The sequence below is a fragment of the Synchiropus splendidus genome, chromosome 15 (assembly GCF_027744825.2).
Source record: "Synchiropus splendidus isolate RoL2022-P1 chromosome 15, RoL_Sspl_1.0, whole genome shotgun sequence".
In the NCBI taxonomy this organism is placed as follows: domain Eukaryota; kingdom Metazoa; phylum Chordata; class Actinopteri; order Syngnathiformes; family Callionymidae; genus Synchiropus; species Synchiropus splendidus.
The window spans coordinates 13,628,113-13,644,181 of record NC_071348.1 but is presented as its reverse complement, the minus strand read 5'-3'; the positions used below and the strand labels follow the sequence as shown (position 1 = coordinate 13,644,181).

General features: G+C 42.3%; 1 protein-coding gene across 1 annotated transcript; it reads right to left on the bottom strand.

Annotated features, from left to right (window-relative positions):
* Positions 1-10,079: 10,079 nt before the first annotated feature.
* Positions 10,080-15,682, bottom strand: slc50a1 (solute carrier family 50 member 1). Its single transcript, XM_053888038.1, has 6 exons — positions 15,489-15,682; positions 14,490-14,567; positions 14,299-14,422; positions 14,053-14,214; positions 11,151-11,270; positions 10,080-11,076 (listed from the first exon to the last, which is right to left on the bottom strand). Exons 1-6 carry the CDS (start codon positions 15,554-15,556, stop codon positions 10,972-10,974), a joined length of 657 nt encoding a protein of 218 aa, XP_053744013.1. The 5' UTR covers positions 15,557-15,682; the 3' UTR covers positions 10,080-10,971.
* Between the last annotated feature and the right edge of the window lie 387 nt (positions 15,683-16,069).

The window sequence follows — 16,069 nt, the reverse complement described above, 5'->3', positions numbered from 1 at the left end:
TCACGTCATCTACAGCAATTGACTTTTGACTGACAGCTCAAGTCTTCTCTCCTTCATGCTGTTGTCTTGCTTCAGAGACCTCGGTACTTCATTGACCCATTCGCTCCATTTTATCCCCCAAAGATCACTTGTCCTGTTCATAAAAACACAAGGAATTGTATTTTTTTTAAAAAACGACCTCTTCGTGTCATTTGTTTTTTTTCATGACCAAAATCTTTTTAAGACAATGATTTTTTCCCTGCTTTTTTAATGGTAATTTTTAGGGGTGAAACTCAGTGTAATGAAATATAAGTTTTGTTATTGATAAATCACTCTTAATTACAATTTAATATACCGTATGACACGAGAACAACTAAAGCTGAAAGTTGAATCTTTACACATAAGCGTAAGCATCATGGTGTTAGTGCACCTGTGAGGAGTGAACTCTTGGCTGCTTAAACAACATGTGCTACTATCCAGACGTGTTTTAAACGTGTTTTTCCCTGCATCAGCGCAGTCTCATTCAGTTTCAGTTATGGATATGACAACATGTGTGATGCACCTGGAGTTGGTGCAGTGAAAAATGTTCATTACAAAAGTTTAGATGCTATAAATTTTTTATTTATGTCTGACCCAGCCTGTGTTTTTTTTTTTAAAAGCAGACTTAATTCTCTCAAAAACTGCCTTTTTTTCTCTCTCAATCATCGCTCAGTAGTTCTATTTACTTGTTTCTCTTTCCGCCTGCTCAGGTTTTTCTAATATCATCTTATTAAAACACCTTGTTCTTTCCTCAAAATGTCTTCCAATTTTGCGCAATTATTTTGTTGTGGCTCTACTTTTTATAACTTCTCATAAACCTTGGGATAATTTTCATGAATTTCCTCATCAGCCCACTTTTACAGACAACCTTAAGTCAGAGTTTCCTGAACTTGACCTTCTCGCTGTGTGGCTGCAGCACTCCCAGCCCAAACTGATGTATTGTACAAGCCACATATCCTTGGTTGGTTGGCGCATCTGGGAGAGTGATGTGGACTCAGCAGATGCTTCGCCGTTGATCATTATCTCTCTGGCTGGTGGGGTAAAAACAAAAGTAGAATCTCATCTCCTGAAGATGCTGAGCAACAACTGTAATAAATCAACCCGTCCTGAAAAGCAGTAAGGTTCTTTAAAAACACTCACAAGCAGAAACGCCCCGTAACGTTTGCCAATGCAAGGCGAGTCTCCCCCAAACAGCTGTTCCCCCGTCTCCCCTCTGCTCATCCTGACAGTACTGTACATCCTGCATATGGCACACTCCTTCTCACTCGGAGCCATAAAAGCTTGCAGAAACTCCATGTTCTAAATGTGGTTTATTGCTCCTAAAAAAGAGTTAAAGGTCAGTAAACCTGTCAAACTAAACACTTCTCCACCTGAGGCGGAGGTTTGTGAATATATATTTCTCTTGTCACTCTCTCTAATCCCACGCACACACACACACACACGGTTGAAAGTGAATACACCTTTTATGTTTTTCAAAAACACTTCCAAACCCACACATCAGTTGTTTTGGCTGAAAGAGAGGAGAGCGTGTTGAGACAGGACCAGAGGTGTGTGTGTCACTACTGGATGAAAAACATTAGGTAACACCCTGAAGTGTGGTGGTGCGGACAAATACAGGTGTGATCGCTGTACGTCTGCTTCCTGTGCTCTGCTCTCCAGTCTCACTGAAGTGATGCACTCATATCCGATATACACATTTGAATCATGGCTGTACTACAACCAACCATGTTTCGAGTCCTTGAGTCACAGCAGATGCTAGAGCAGCACATCCATGACAACATACAACTGCAGACAATAAACATCCAATAAGCTGTGCATGATATTGGAGGATGGGAGGAAACCAGAGGGGAAACCGTACAATTGAACCCTCAGATTGGTCTGTGTTTCATTCTGTGCTCCTGTGAAGGGGTCAGTTGAACACGACTCGCTTAGTGACAAGACTGGAGTTCCTCGAGCTCATGAACCATGCGATGTACTTAAACAACAAAAATCAATTGTTCCCATGTAGACCAGTCCATGATGGATTATTTCTTTCATTTTTCTTCCCCTGAACAGCATCCGTTCCATGCTAGTGATGACACTGAACGCAGCACAGATGGTGTAGAAGAGCCTTTGAGTTCACAAGAGTCAGAGGCCACTCTGGTAGGGACGGGGCTGCGATGACAGGGAAGAGATGAAAAACCTGCTGAGGTGGATTGCCAAGTCAATAGTCAGATGTCTCTCTTAAGAACTGGTTGTGCCAAAGCTCCGTCCTGTCTGGGCTGCACGCTACCTGGATGAACACGAACTAGCTATCTAAACAGTGAGTGAACACGCACCTGGGGTCCGTTTCAGAAAAAGAAGAAACTCCAGATTTTCCGTTTCATGAATCAGGATAAGCGAAGCTCTGTGTCAGTTACCGGTGCAACAACGAAGCAAAACACTCCAGTAGAAGCTTAGACACTCCACATAAATCTACGTCTGGAGAGGACGACCATCACCCGATTGGATGTTATATGATTCCCTGATGAGAACGTGGATGTGAAACGTAACTGTAACTTCCAAAAAACGTCACACTGGGGATTGGGCGAAGAAGAAGAGGCGACCAATACGAAAAAGACGATAAAAGTAGTCACACTGCAATTGGACGATCACTCTCTCTGTTTAAGCAGGTGACTTCTGCGCAAACGTTCATGTATGAGTCCATCTCTGCTGAAGGGAAGTTTCACGCGTTGCCACGGTGACTCATGTGAATCTGAGTTCCATTGATGAGGGCTTTTGACATCCTCAAACACGGGCTGCTTGCGGATTTGACTTTGACTCTGGTTGATGAAACGAAGAGTCTGAGTTTGCAAGATTAGAGTTGAACCCGTACTTCCGGTTTTCTCATCTTCTTGAAACTGACCCCTGATCTTCAAACGAAAGAGCTAACTCCTGTGTTCCTTAGCACTTTCAATGTCAAATGTAAGTGTTTGTTTGCGTATTTTGAATTGGTGAATCCTGGAGGCAACAAAAAAAAACACATTCTGTTAGTCAAGTTGTATGGGATACATAGTTGACACTAGCAGAATAATGAGAACTGCAAGAGCACGGTTTCTCAAAGGCCTAAACACTAATCAGAATAGAACATGTATTTACTTCTTAAGACCTTCTGTTTGGGCTCCTTTGACCTCCCCAGGGTGTCCCCACCTCTTGCCCCTGCCCCCAGCTGGGCTATGGTTCTCCTCCTTTAATACCCTGAGACGGGATTAAGACTGTAAAATACCAAAACAAGTCCAACAGAAAGTTGCTCTTAACCACTAGCTCCTGCAGCTGTGCAACTGTTGCAGTGCATTATGTGGTACTGGGCTGGTTTTTGCCCTCAGTCCTTCACTTAGACAAGCTGCAGGAGGTGACCCAACAGGTACATGATCCAGGTACCAGGAGTGAATCCGCTGCTGTCGTCGTGTCTCATTGATATTCTTCTCCGGTGACAGAACCTGACAGCCGATTTAAATCGAGACTGAAATGTGTACGTTCATCTTTGCTGACAGTGTTTCGGTGTTTGGGACGTCCTCTGACAGCTAAATGACTAGCTGTCCACATATCACTTCACTCACTCTATCCCATCCTGAAAGACAGGGGGAGGAGAGGAAGGAAGGAAGGAAGGGGGAGTGAAACTGTCTGAGACGGCACAACCTCCCACACCTGGGGACACACTGGAGGTTCTGCTCCATGGAGGTTTGCAGCAGCAACTGGTGGGAATGAAAAAGCTGAGGTGACGTCAAGCGTCATGGTGGCGGCGGAGGGTGAGGCGCTCAGCTGTGCTACCAAAACAAGGACCAAAAAGCTGGTGAAACCAGGGAAAGAAAGCAAGACACTTGCTCTTCCCCGTAAATACCAACAGGGACAACTGCTTCTGCAACGGGGCGATGCGTGCATACACACGTGGGCTCATAAAGAGCGAGGACGGCGAGGTGGATGTTAATGAGGGCACTTTTATGAGGCGCCGGCTGTCAATCCGCAAAATCCGAGAGCGAAACTTGTTTCCGTCTCAGGTTCCAAGGTTTGTTTGGAACTCCTCTGACAGTTTCATGGAGCCTGGTCTGATCATCAGTAAAAGATGATGCGAGGCGTTTTGTCTTCGACCACCAGGTGATTTCACAGAAGACTCTGGTGCAGGAGCTGACAGGTTTTTCAGAACTTTTGATATTTGAGAAGGATGACTAGATTGCTGGAAGGCCGCGGGTAATCTTGTCTTTCCTCTTCGCTGACTGAAGAAGTCAATCGTCATGTTGGAACTAGGAACTACTACTTCAACGCAAAATTATACTTATTGATAAAATGTATTCAGAACTATAGAAATAAAGTATCAATACATTTGTCTGTAGAGCCCTGGAGATTGTTTATAATATTCAGAATTTATTATTTTGAGCCCCTTGTTCTCTATTATAATCTGCAAACACACGTGGTAAAAGTATTATATATATATAAATACTTACATGTCAAAAAAATTCTTAAAAAAAATTAAAATTTCAGATAGCTTGCAACCCAAAAACAGCACTGCTAACCTATAACTTTTGTTAAAACATTTCTGATGATGTCATTGCTGTGCGATAGCTGACCATTTTACCGTGTGCAACTGGACAAACAAGGTTAGATTTTCATGTTGTGGGCCATTTATCATTGTGTCGAGGTCCCGCTGTGGCCCACAGACCATGACTTTGACTCGCTCCGGTGTTCATTGCGTTTCTAATCTGGACCGTTTATTTTAGATGGTAAGTCTAAACCTCGGTCTGCCCTGTGTTGTCCTCCCAGTTTAGACTTGTTTGTCATCCAAACAAAACTGCTGCCGAGACTCTGAAAAAGACAAGCAGTTGCTGATAAAGGCGAACAGCGACCAGGGGAGGAGGGAAGCGGATGAAGAGGGCACGGAGGCTGACAGGAAAACTGAGAGTAGCACATTCCTTCATTCCCTCTTGTTCTCTTCAAAACAGCAGCTGGGACAGGTGTGTTTTACTGATGCTGGAGAACAGGCCGGCTGTGTGGCTTTATGTGCTGAGTGTGCACGCTAGTTCGCCCTCAGCCTGCGGAAAGTTCGTTGTGAGTAATTATGGGGGAAGTTTGTACGACTGAATTTGCCCGTAATGACAGAAATAGACACGAGCGTCCGCACATGGTGGTTAAGAGGGAGAGTTGGGCGGGACTTTGGGAGAGGAGTAAACACCGTGAGGGTCAGAGTCAATTCCATCAGTGATCAGGGAGTTGAGAATTTCCTGATAAGCGACAGTCTACGTGCGGCTTCAGTGTTGCCATCGCCAGAGCCTTTATCTTTGTGTTTATCTCGACTTTATCACTGCCATGCGCACGCCACATCACAACTCAAGCTGCAAGAAATATGCCAATTCAGCGAATGATTAGCTCACCGCAACTTTGGCACCATGTGTGGAGCAAATAAAAGTTGCATATAAGCACCAGAAAAGTTTAAACTTAGAATTTAAGTGGTGACTATTTATTTTATTTTAAGTATCTGACAACGTATCAAAACTCCACGGTCAGCAGGCAAATCTGGCCACCAAGTTATTTCATACAGCCCAAAGAAATGTTTTAAACTGTACCAAAAACTAGACCACGTCCTCCACACCAGAGATCTCAAACCAGTCCTCAAAGGGCCGCAGTGGCTGCAGGTTTGTGTTCCAGCCTATCAGCCTCTCGCCAACCAGGTGTCTGAAGACTCTCCTCAATTGATAGTTGGTCTGGTGCTGTTCGTTGATGCCTGAAGTGAACTGTGTGCGCTTGCTTGTTTGGTACAAAAACCTGCACACAACGATGGCCTTTTCTGGATCAGTTTGAGACCCCTGTGCCACATGTCTTCACCCACATAGACAACAGTGCAACCTGATAATAAACATCAATATTTATGTTTCAAAAAAAAACAAAGTAATGATGAATGAGTGAAGGGAATGTGGAGTGAAGGGAATGATTTTAAAAAATGGCGAAATTTTTCAATTTAATTTGATTTAATTTAATTTAACAGTTTGTAAGTGCAGGAGTTCCTGGTCCGCTGTTCACACTGAAGCACAAGACACGTCACAGCTAGGATGATAACAACAACAACAAACATGGAGGAATCCCTGAACAAAAGCAAACAAAAGCATCTGTTTGCTTTCGTTCAGGGATGTTTTTCGCTACACAATGAGTTTCCACTGCTCTGAATGGACTTGAAATTCTTATACAAATATTTTCAAGACACTAAAAGAGCTTTAGTTTAAATAAGGTGATATAAAAACTTGAATATAGCCACCATCCTGATTTATTGTGCTATTGTCAAACTGATGCAAAATAATCAATCTTTTGTTGTTTAAACCTATGTATGGGTCCGTTTGATTCAGTAATATATCAAATTCATTCAAATTGAAAAATGTGGCTTCTTGTGGCAAATATTCTTATGCCATTAAACTGCGATTCATTGAGATTAATTAATCACACATTTTCTAATTAACTAGATTATTTTTTTAATCGAATCCCACCCCTAGTTAATATCCTTCAAATTGATTCAATTTTGAATCATTTCAGAAGGCAAGCAGTGGTTTTACTGAGGGAAAAAATACATTCATCATTCTTTTATAGACGTTTTAAAGATTTTAGCTCCAAATAGAGTTAATCCTCAGAGTTGTACAAGGTTTAATTTAAATAAATAAATGAAACTGAATGCCAAAGTCAGGAGTCAAGAGAGTCTTTGCTATAGAAAATAGGGCTCTGACTTTTTCTTTGCTTTTCGCCTGTGAATAACATCACAAAATCTGTGTGTCCAAGGCCATTTTAATTCACTTGTCATGTCAGCCTTGTGCATGTGCGTGTGTGTAGGGGGGTTATTATCAAGAGGCATTCATGAAGAAGGATAACTGTATGAGCCTGAAATATGGGCGCAGGAGCTGCAGCAGGAGACAGCAGTCACTACTTCAGGAAACGGAGAGATCCTGTTTGTGCGCAGGACTCATTGTTCAGCTGATTGCACCCCACCCCCCTCACAACACACGTACACAAAACACCGTCCTCGTGTTACTATTTGGCTCTGGACCAGAGCAGCGGTTTAAAGGGCGCAGCTTTGATTTTCATGTCGGACACTTTGCTCGTCTTTCCCCAACAAAGACACTGTTTCCAACGGAGGGTGTGACCGGCCAGTCTATCTGACTCCACGCTTTGTCTCTGAAACGTGGTGATGTCCCATCACTCTTTTCAGTCGGACCCCACCCAGACCTTGTTATCAATTCTCAGGGCTCCTCACTCGCCCATTCTTTGTTCCTCAATTTCTTTTCAAAAACTCTGTCGGTGTGTTTATCATTTAAGCACACCATCAGTCATGTGGCCAGGATATTTATGATTTGGTTTTTGCTTGGGTTTGTTTGTCAACAGCTCTCTCAAACAGTTGTGAATAGATCATCATTAAATTGTCAGTACTATCTTAGAGGCGGTTACATTCTTGAGGTATTCAGCTGATCCATGTGAATTTAGAGGACGGTCCTTCACTTGTGTGGCTTTCGCTGCTGCTCACTTACCCATCTCCATTCAGAACTTGCATGTGAAACACACAAATAAATCAGCTGTTTTGTGACTGTGGTGACAAAATATGCCGTGTGTTCCCTGACCAACATGTCAGAGTTGCTATTGTTTTGACCTTTTGAAACCCACTGACCTAAGTGCCCCATGGGGGATTTGGAGTCAGCTTGAACCCAGCAGGGAACTTGTTATTTGCCTATACCAGCACAATGGACACACAAGGAGTCCAAACCTCTTGAAAAGGCTATGAGATGAACATGCGTTCGCCTCCTGCTGTGCCACTCCTCACCTCTACATTCAGAGATGCACCATTTGTTTTCAGCACTCACTCTGGCCAGCAGGCAGCAGTATGTGCACCACTGGAGAGATGAACTTCTCAGATGTCACTCAACAGGCTCCGTTGTGCGATGGAAAGCACTCCCTGTCAAATGCAGTTAGTTTGGCTGAAAACCATTATAATGGCTTTTGTCAAAATGAAAAAAAATAAATAAATAAAATTCAACAATTTTCTCTCAGCTGGTGACATCATTTCCTGCATCTCAAGGTAACGGTATGTTTGCCTCGCTGTACCTGAGAACCAAACAAGGCTGCGTTGAGCTGAGCTGACCCAAGTCAATACTAGCTATGTCAAACGGAGAGGCACGCGAGCAGCAGCAGCTTGAGATCTTTTCACCACAGCTCATAACAAGGTGGGAACGTATCCTGCCACTATCCTCGCCCTGCAGTCCGACTGGTATTCAGACAGCTCCTGTTGTTTTAGTGTAAACCTCTCAAGAGCGTTGGACCCTTCATGAATCCATTTATCCAACCACCTGAGTGGAAAAACCACATTCCACGTCCAGCCAAGTGGCTAAAGGAGTAAAGGATAGCTGCTACACGCATTATCCCTTTTCCACAACAGCTCATTTATCTCCAAACCGCCAGCTCTCTTATCTTTGATCCTAAAAAACACTCAATTGAGGCACAATGCTGTGTTATGTCTGCGTGTTCTGTCAGTGTGTGCTCAGGAGGAAGCACTGGCACAACACACACATGGGATGAGAACCTCTGGCCTGGCCTTTCCCACCGCTGCCCTCGCTGGATCAACACGCTCACCTAAACAAACTTATTCGCACCACTGCGCCATCAAACAGGCTTTTGTCTCCTTACATAAGCAGCTCTGCTTCTCACACACACTTGATGTTTTCGCTGCTCATCCACACAATCCTTCAAACGAACTGCTTCGACAATTAAGCTGGAATGTTTTTACTCACTTGTAGAAAGCAAAGGCGCAGATATCCAAAACGTACCAAGAGTTACTGACACAGGAACGCCGATCGTGAATGCAACATTACACTTATTTAGCAGCATCATTTCACTTCATCTGAGTCAGGGCCTGAGGGCCAAATCTGGCAGGTGCTTTAAAGGATCACGGACATCAAGACATAATGGGAAAGAAGAAATACTATTTTCATTCTGTGCATTGAAAAAAAAGTTTCCAAATTCGACCATGAATTACATGGCGGCGCCATGTGTGACTACCAACTCTGTAAACTAGTATGGCTGAGTTCATGGAAGCGGAAGAAGCAAGATCCAATTGATTTTTGAGGAAGAAGAGCAGGTTTGAGATGGACGTCGGTCGCCTCCATGTGAATGGCATCCATCCACATTGCAACAGTTCAGCATCTCTTCTCTGCTACTGACGCTGAAGAGCTTGTTTACCTGCACCTGGTGGACGGTCGACAGGAGTCGACTCGTGATGTCACCGAGGCTCTTTCTGCCTGTCACTCAGCGCAACACAGCGCTGAATTTGAATTCAGCTTTACACTTATTTAATGCGCTAAATGAACAGAACCAACTTGTGGACGAGATATGATCTTTTCATTCTGCATATTTATGTAGTAGCTCCACAAACGTATCAATACATATATACGTGTAGTTGATGTTAATTCAAAGTGCACCAAAACCTACATCATCAACAAAACATGTCAACATCATGACCAACACAGATTAATGTTGTCATTCAACAAGCTAGCAAGTGGAAATTAGAAATGTCAAGAATTGATGTGGAAAATTTAAAAAGTGATGCAGGTCAAAAAGTAGAGAAGAAAACCAGACTGACTCTTGAGTCAGTTCATGTGTTTTGAACCAGAGAAGCTTGTTGCTGATATTGACATTCCGTATTTAAAAGCGCTAATGTCGGAATTTGTTTTGACTACTTTTCCCTCTTAACAAATACCGTTCATGGACAGTTCAATAAACAAGAATCTTCTTTGACAAATCCAAGAGTTCGAGGATTAACACTGCCAGCAAATGGACACCATTTTGAAGCCACGTGACCTCATTTAAGTAGTCTCAAATGTCATTCTTTTCTAAATTTATATCAATCTTTTGGTACTATTATTGAGCTGAACATTTGTTCTGCGAGGCTGCAGCCGTCACATTCAGCAGCGGGTCACCATGTTACAGCTGAAAAGGCTGCCATCTTTGGAGCACCTTAGTGAAATGACTTTACAAACCACCAGCTGCTTCTGTGATACCAAAAATGTCATTTATTTGCACTTCAATTGTCAGAATAATTACAAAAATATCCCTCACAATACTTCGTGTCAAAGTAAACATTTATATAAAAGGTATAGAACACGATACACCGCCAGCGAGACGAGACAATATCCCTTCTAATGCAGGGTGAGAGGCACAGATGTCAAAGGTTTCAAGTTGGCAATAATACCATCCAGGGTAGTGTGTGAATGCTGGGCCGTTCACTACGCACAGGTCACAGTTTAGAGATTGAATATTAAAATACTTTACATACACGTCATCTTTGGATTGAATCCGTTTCACTGGATTGTAACAAGACGCTTCTACATTCTTTACACATCTAGAAATTGGTGTTTTTGTAAACAAAAAGGAGTCGTTTTTATTATTACTGCAACACCAGGAGGCGTGTGCAACGACCTGTAAGTACCAACTGTCTTCAACAACCAAAGACAGTCATAATAATGATATGAAAATAAGATAATCCAAGGAGGTTTTTTAAATACTAAATCACAGGACGGTTCAGTCTTGTGGATGTGAGTGAGAGGAGACTGAGTTGGAGCTGCTCTTCTTTTAGCACTTTCAGATGGCCGTACTTGCAGATCAGTTTTAGGGCGGCTCAGACTGAGAGTCGGAATTGAAATGGAGCTTTGCTCATTTCATTTGGTCGCAGCCTGTGTCGCCTCAGCATTGTTAGCATCGTCACTTTCAAACAGGGGAAAAGTGAAAAGTCCTACAATGAACTGAACTTCCCAAAACTGATGGCAACAGCGATAAAAGAGCATCAAGAGCAAAGCACTCCAGAAACGAATAATAAAATGGACCTTCCCATCAGTCTTTTAAGGCACTTGGAGAGATGATCTTGGTTTTCCAAAACTTCACTCAATTGCTGCCACAACTGTATATAAAATCATCATTTCATATCAGCATAGACTTGTATGGAGGTGAGTGATCGGGCGACGCAAATCTCCAAAATAGATAAAACCTGATGAGGCTGGTGAAAATCCCGGGTGTGTTTGGTACCTGCAGACACAAAATGATGGTGAGGATTTAAGAAGAGAAGACATTGCTGATGAAACGTAATGTCTGTGTCGCACCATGATGAAGTAGTCGTTGAGCTGGTGACCATAAAGAACCCAGGAGGTGGACGTGAAGAATGTAGCCACCGTCAGAGGGAAGGACAGACACTGGACGTTACCGCTGCGCACGATCCCAACCTGGGTTGAGAAATATACAGATTTATCAGTTTGAAGCTCCTATAAACTCAGTGTTGTTTTCAGTGGGGAATTGTTGTTGTTGAGGAGCTAAACTACTCTCATCTCTGGTCACAAGCTTTGGATAGTGGCTGACAGATCACACAAACAGGAAGATGAAATGGTTTTCCTCTGCAGGGCGTCTTCTTCTGAGACAAAGCTGGAATTAAACCACTGAACCTCCATGTTGAAAGGCTTCTCAGAATGTGGACACCTTGCTTGATGTCTCCTGGTTTTCTTGAGAACAACTTTACTGGATGAGCGGGCGAAATCTGGGCCTCTTTTTTTAGGCAGCTGCCACTGTGACCTGACCATATGTAAGTACAGTTCAACTCAATTATTTGTTGCTGAATATTATGCCTTTATCTCAATCAATAAAAGAGTGACGTGTTAATTACACGTGAATAACAGCAGTGTTTGTGTCGAACTGAAGAGAATTTCCCGCACATTGTTTATCTTCCGATTAAACTGTGATAAGATAAGAAAAGAAAAAGGATCTTTCCCTTATTTTGTCTCAAAGGTCGGACATCATCGAGGCAGCTGCAACGTGGAGAACACAGAATACTAAATTATTGACATCCTCCTGGGTCAATCTACCTTCTTTATATCTGTCAGCTGTGGCAGCATGTTACCACTATACTCATCATGACCAAAAGAAAAGGTCACCAGGAGGATGTGAGACATAAAGAGACAAACAACAGGAAGCTGCAGATGAGGGAAAGAATGGCGGGAAGCTGACAAGGAGACGGATAGAGCGAAGGAGGCAAACAGGATAGTAGAAGAGCCAGGAGAGGGCAAAGAGATAATGGCAACAAGGAAAGAGAGGGCATTCCATCTTTATTGGTAAACAAGCTGCAGCGCAGTCCGAGGTCAGGAAGATACCGGATGAAAGGACAAAGTGTTTGGGGGGTTCAGACACCTTTGTTGGCGACATCGACAGAATTCTTTTTGAGCCATTGAGGGGTCCTGGTCACTGTTCTGGATTTAGGCATTAATTTGTAGTATGAAATAATATTTGTGTTTTGAAAACTAAAGAAGTGTGAAACTATTTCTAAGTGAATGCAAATTCAGGGCAGAGTTGATGTCACAAGAGGAATATCCTGGTGGTTGATCCATGTGGCGTCAATGTAAACAAGCTCTTGTGCTTCAATATCAGAAAAGAAATGAGGAAAAACATTGTGTGGCAGCTGGGTGTTCTAACTGCGCCAGTGACAATGAGAGCCTCTTCCTCTCCCCACAAGATGTAGAACTTTATAAAAATGTGTGAAGCAAGTTCAGAGAACAAGAGACAAGTGGCAAGCAATGCAACCTTCAGTCCTCTACGGCGATGATTCCACTGCTGACAGTTGTGAGGAGTCGCCTGCTATACATCAAACCTGAGGCCTGAAAGTTTGTTACGAATGAACTGATGATACAACCACGATTTTCAAAGGGAAACAAACAGCTAAAGATAATATCAATGGATCAAACCAGACTAAACCAGACTAAAACTCGCCCAGAAAACAGTAATTCCCTTTGCTTAGGTTTTAGATCTAGTTACAACAACCGATCCTGACACTCATCTGCAACACAATCTGATATAACAATAATATTTTATTGCTCTGAATCAAAACAGTAGTCCTTATTTAAATAATTGTTACCTTTTCAAAAGTATTTTTAACGAAGATGATCAACTCAAACAAAATGAGATACTGTATCAAAAGGGAAACTAGGCTGAGAGACTACAATAATATACTAATACTAATATTTGACCGTTTTTGTATTTGGATGATTCTGTTAACTACGTGGCCACGGCTTGTTTAAACAAATTTGAAAAGCTCTCAAGCGGCTTGCATCGCCTCACTGTCGCTTGTCTTGTGACACAGATCCCCTCGTTCATGAGTCACTTTTCAGACACAAGACTTCCTTCTAGTAAAGTTTGTTGAGCCAATAACTTCAAAGCTAGTTAGCTAGTTGAAAGACAGAGCCATGACTCGCTTGGATTAAAGAGTGACTCCTCACTTATGCAGTTTCCCATGCCAGGATCAAGTCCTTTGATATGAACATTGAACTCCGTCCAAGCCAGGGTGATATTTTAGTATGGTTTGGTGAAAAAGCAACGCCTAACATACATGCTGCAAGCTACATGCTCAGAGGAAACAGGGAGAGAATGTTCCAACAGCACTTGTTTGCTTTGGCAACAATCCATTTCAAAGTAAAATTAGTTTTACATTTGCAAAAATAATTAATATTTGCACTATTTCCAGTGCAAAGAGAGTCCACGAGAATTATTGTATGTTTAAAAACGTCATGCTAAATTTAAAACATGACTAGTTTGAAGTGTTTTGAAATAAGTCTAAACCATCCAATATTAAATCCATGGTTGCGCTGCTGGTTCTTTATATATTTATCCATGATGCTGCACTCCTGAGCTGACTTACAATACTAGAACTGTCAGCAGGGATTGTCTCAGACACCAAGAGGTTCAATTCATGTCTCACCTTCAACCACACACTGAAATGGGTTGCCAGAGATTGGATTCCTCCACAATACTTTGCAGCACTCTAATCTTTTTTATCTCTGAAAACAGACTGTTTTATAATGACCCGGTGCGGCACTCACTGAGCTGTTATGATCACGATTAGAATGTAGGTCAGCGGATGGTAAATTTGAAGCTGCACGTCATAGATTTATAAAACTATTTATACCAAAGTTCAGTTTAGGGGAGAAGCATATTTGTTTACTCAGTGATGAGAACAGCACCTACCAGGTCTATGAGAGGTGACAGGTACATGCTGACGGTGACCACGCTGCAGGTTAGGCCGAGTTGGTTTAGCTGAGACTGACCCTGAGGAAGAAACGTAGTGAAGTAGAACCAACCGCTGGTCAGGATTACCATGGCTGCGACAGTCTGGGACACCACTGTCGTCTGGGACAAAAACAGTTTAACAGAGTGAGCACATGGAATATCAGCTGAACACACTCGACAGTGAAGAGGCTACTAGTAACTGACCTTGTGACTGGTGTACCTCAAGTACATGGTGATGTAAAGGGTCTGCAGGAGAGCTCCAATGGTGTTGACCAGAACAATAGTTTGATCTTGCTTAAGGATCCCATAGTACAACCATCCAATGTTACTAAGACAACAGCATCAACGTAAGATCATGTGATATGATTCAGCAGAGTTGTGTAGAACAAGCTTACTTAAGACATGTCGTGAGGAAAGGCAGAAACTGGATATTGTCAGCACTTTTGGATTTGCGCATCTTGTTCAGGTCGCTCCTGTGGAGCAAAACAAGCACAACGTGAGACAGATGTTTCATAAAAGCAGATCTCATGCCACTGTAAGTCTTTTTCAAAAGCAAAATGATATTCTAAAAGTTCCTTGTAGCACAGGTGAGGTTCAGCTAGAAGTGGTGGAAGACATTTATTTCACAAATATCCAAACGTCAACAAGTCATCCCATCACAGAACTGTGACCACATTCACATGATATCAATATGGTGAAGCGAATCTCAATCCACTGACCACGTGAATTAGATTTATGAGACCTAATTCAAGAAACTCATCTTATGCTCATTCTTAATACAATATAAAACTGGATGAACAGATGTCGGTTATGCAAACTGAAAAGCTTCAAAAGGAACACTAACTTGATTTTATTAAATGTTGCAGTACGTAAAGAGACTTTTAATACGTGATGCGAGAGACATCCTGGAAAACTCCTGTTATCTGACGTGGCCCCGCCCTTCGGAGCGCCATGCCGGTCCAACAAGACCTATGCAACCACGGATCTATATCGAAAGATGTATGCACGACTTAGATGCACACGAATAAGTATAATTAATTCATAATAATGATGATAATAAAAACATTCTTGTAAAAAAAAAAAGCCAAGCGCCAAGTGGGCTTGAGATGCGACAGATGTTCAATGCAATCCACTATTTCGAACAGACATTTAAGTGCACTGGCATAAACATGAATATCAGTTTACTTTGATGGTTGTTCGCGGACTGTTCAACAGTACAATGGTTTTCTCTATCAAACTGGGCGACCACAGAATGTCACGAAAAAGAATGGTTTAAAAAACTACAAAACAAGAAACAGCAATAATTGTACTATCATTTTTGTTACATCAAACACATATGTTCCGCATCGAAGAATTCTGTAACTACAGGTGAATAAAATTAACTTCACACTTACAGTCCAGTCGAGAACATCCCGACTGTAAACACGATGCAGGCCCATGATAGAAACTGCAGGAGATCCATAAAATGAGGAGGAAATTAAGTGAGTAATGTTAGTGGGACGATCGAAGCTTCGCGCAAGAGCCACGCAAATTGAATTAGAATATTTGTAAATAGAAACGCCGCGTTGGCTTCTTCGCTGCCTTAACTTCCGTGTTTGCAAGCAGTGCGCTCGGGTTTCCAGTGCTCTGATTGGCTAGAAACTAAAGAGGCGGGGTATGTTAAATCCAATGACGTGGGAAAACGTGCGACGTACAAGTTGACGTACCGACAACAGCAGAGGATGGATGCGAGAAGAGCGACACAATGCTTTTGAATTGATTTATTTTCTTTACTATGCACACGTGACGCTTCAATATAAAGCCAAGGAGCAAAAATCTGAATAGAGTAGAAGAGTCAAAACAAAAAAACAAAACAAAAAGTGGTTACATAGTGCAGCATAGAGTATGAACAACTGGTGAAAGAGAGTTCACTGAATAAATTCATAAATGTACGCACTTTTTACTTTGCGCAAGAGCAGTTGAAACTATTCTAATA

What these genes read in the sequence shown, in the direction of transcription:
- slc50a1 (XM_053888038.1), bottom strand. Translation starts at nt 15,556, where the DNA reads ATGGATCTCCTGCAGTTTCTATCATGGGCCTGCATCGTGTTTACAGTC. An exon ending in GGGATGTTCTCGACTGGACT is followed by an intron (nt 14,568 to 15,488) that starts GTAAGTGTGAAG and finishes TTTGCTCCACAG; the next exon opens with GAGCGACCTGAACAAGATGC. An exon ending in TGAGGTACACCAGTCACAAG is followed by an intron (nt 14,215 to 14,298) that starts GTCAGTTACTAG and finishes TTTTTGTCCCAG; the next exon opens with ACGACAGTGGTGTCCCAGAC.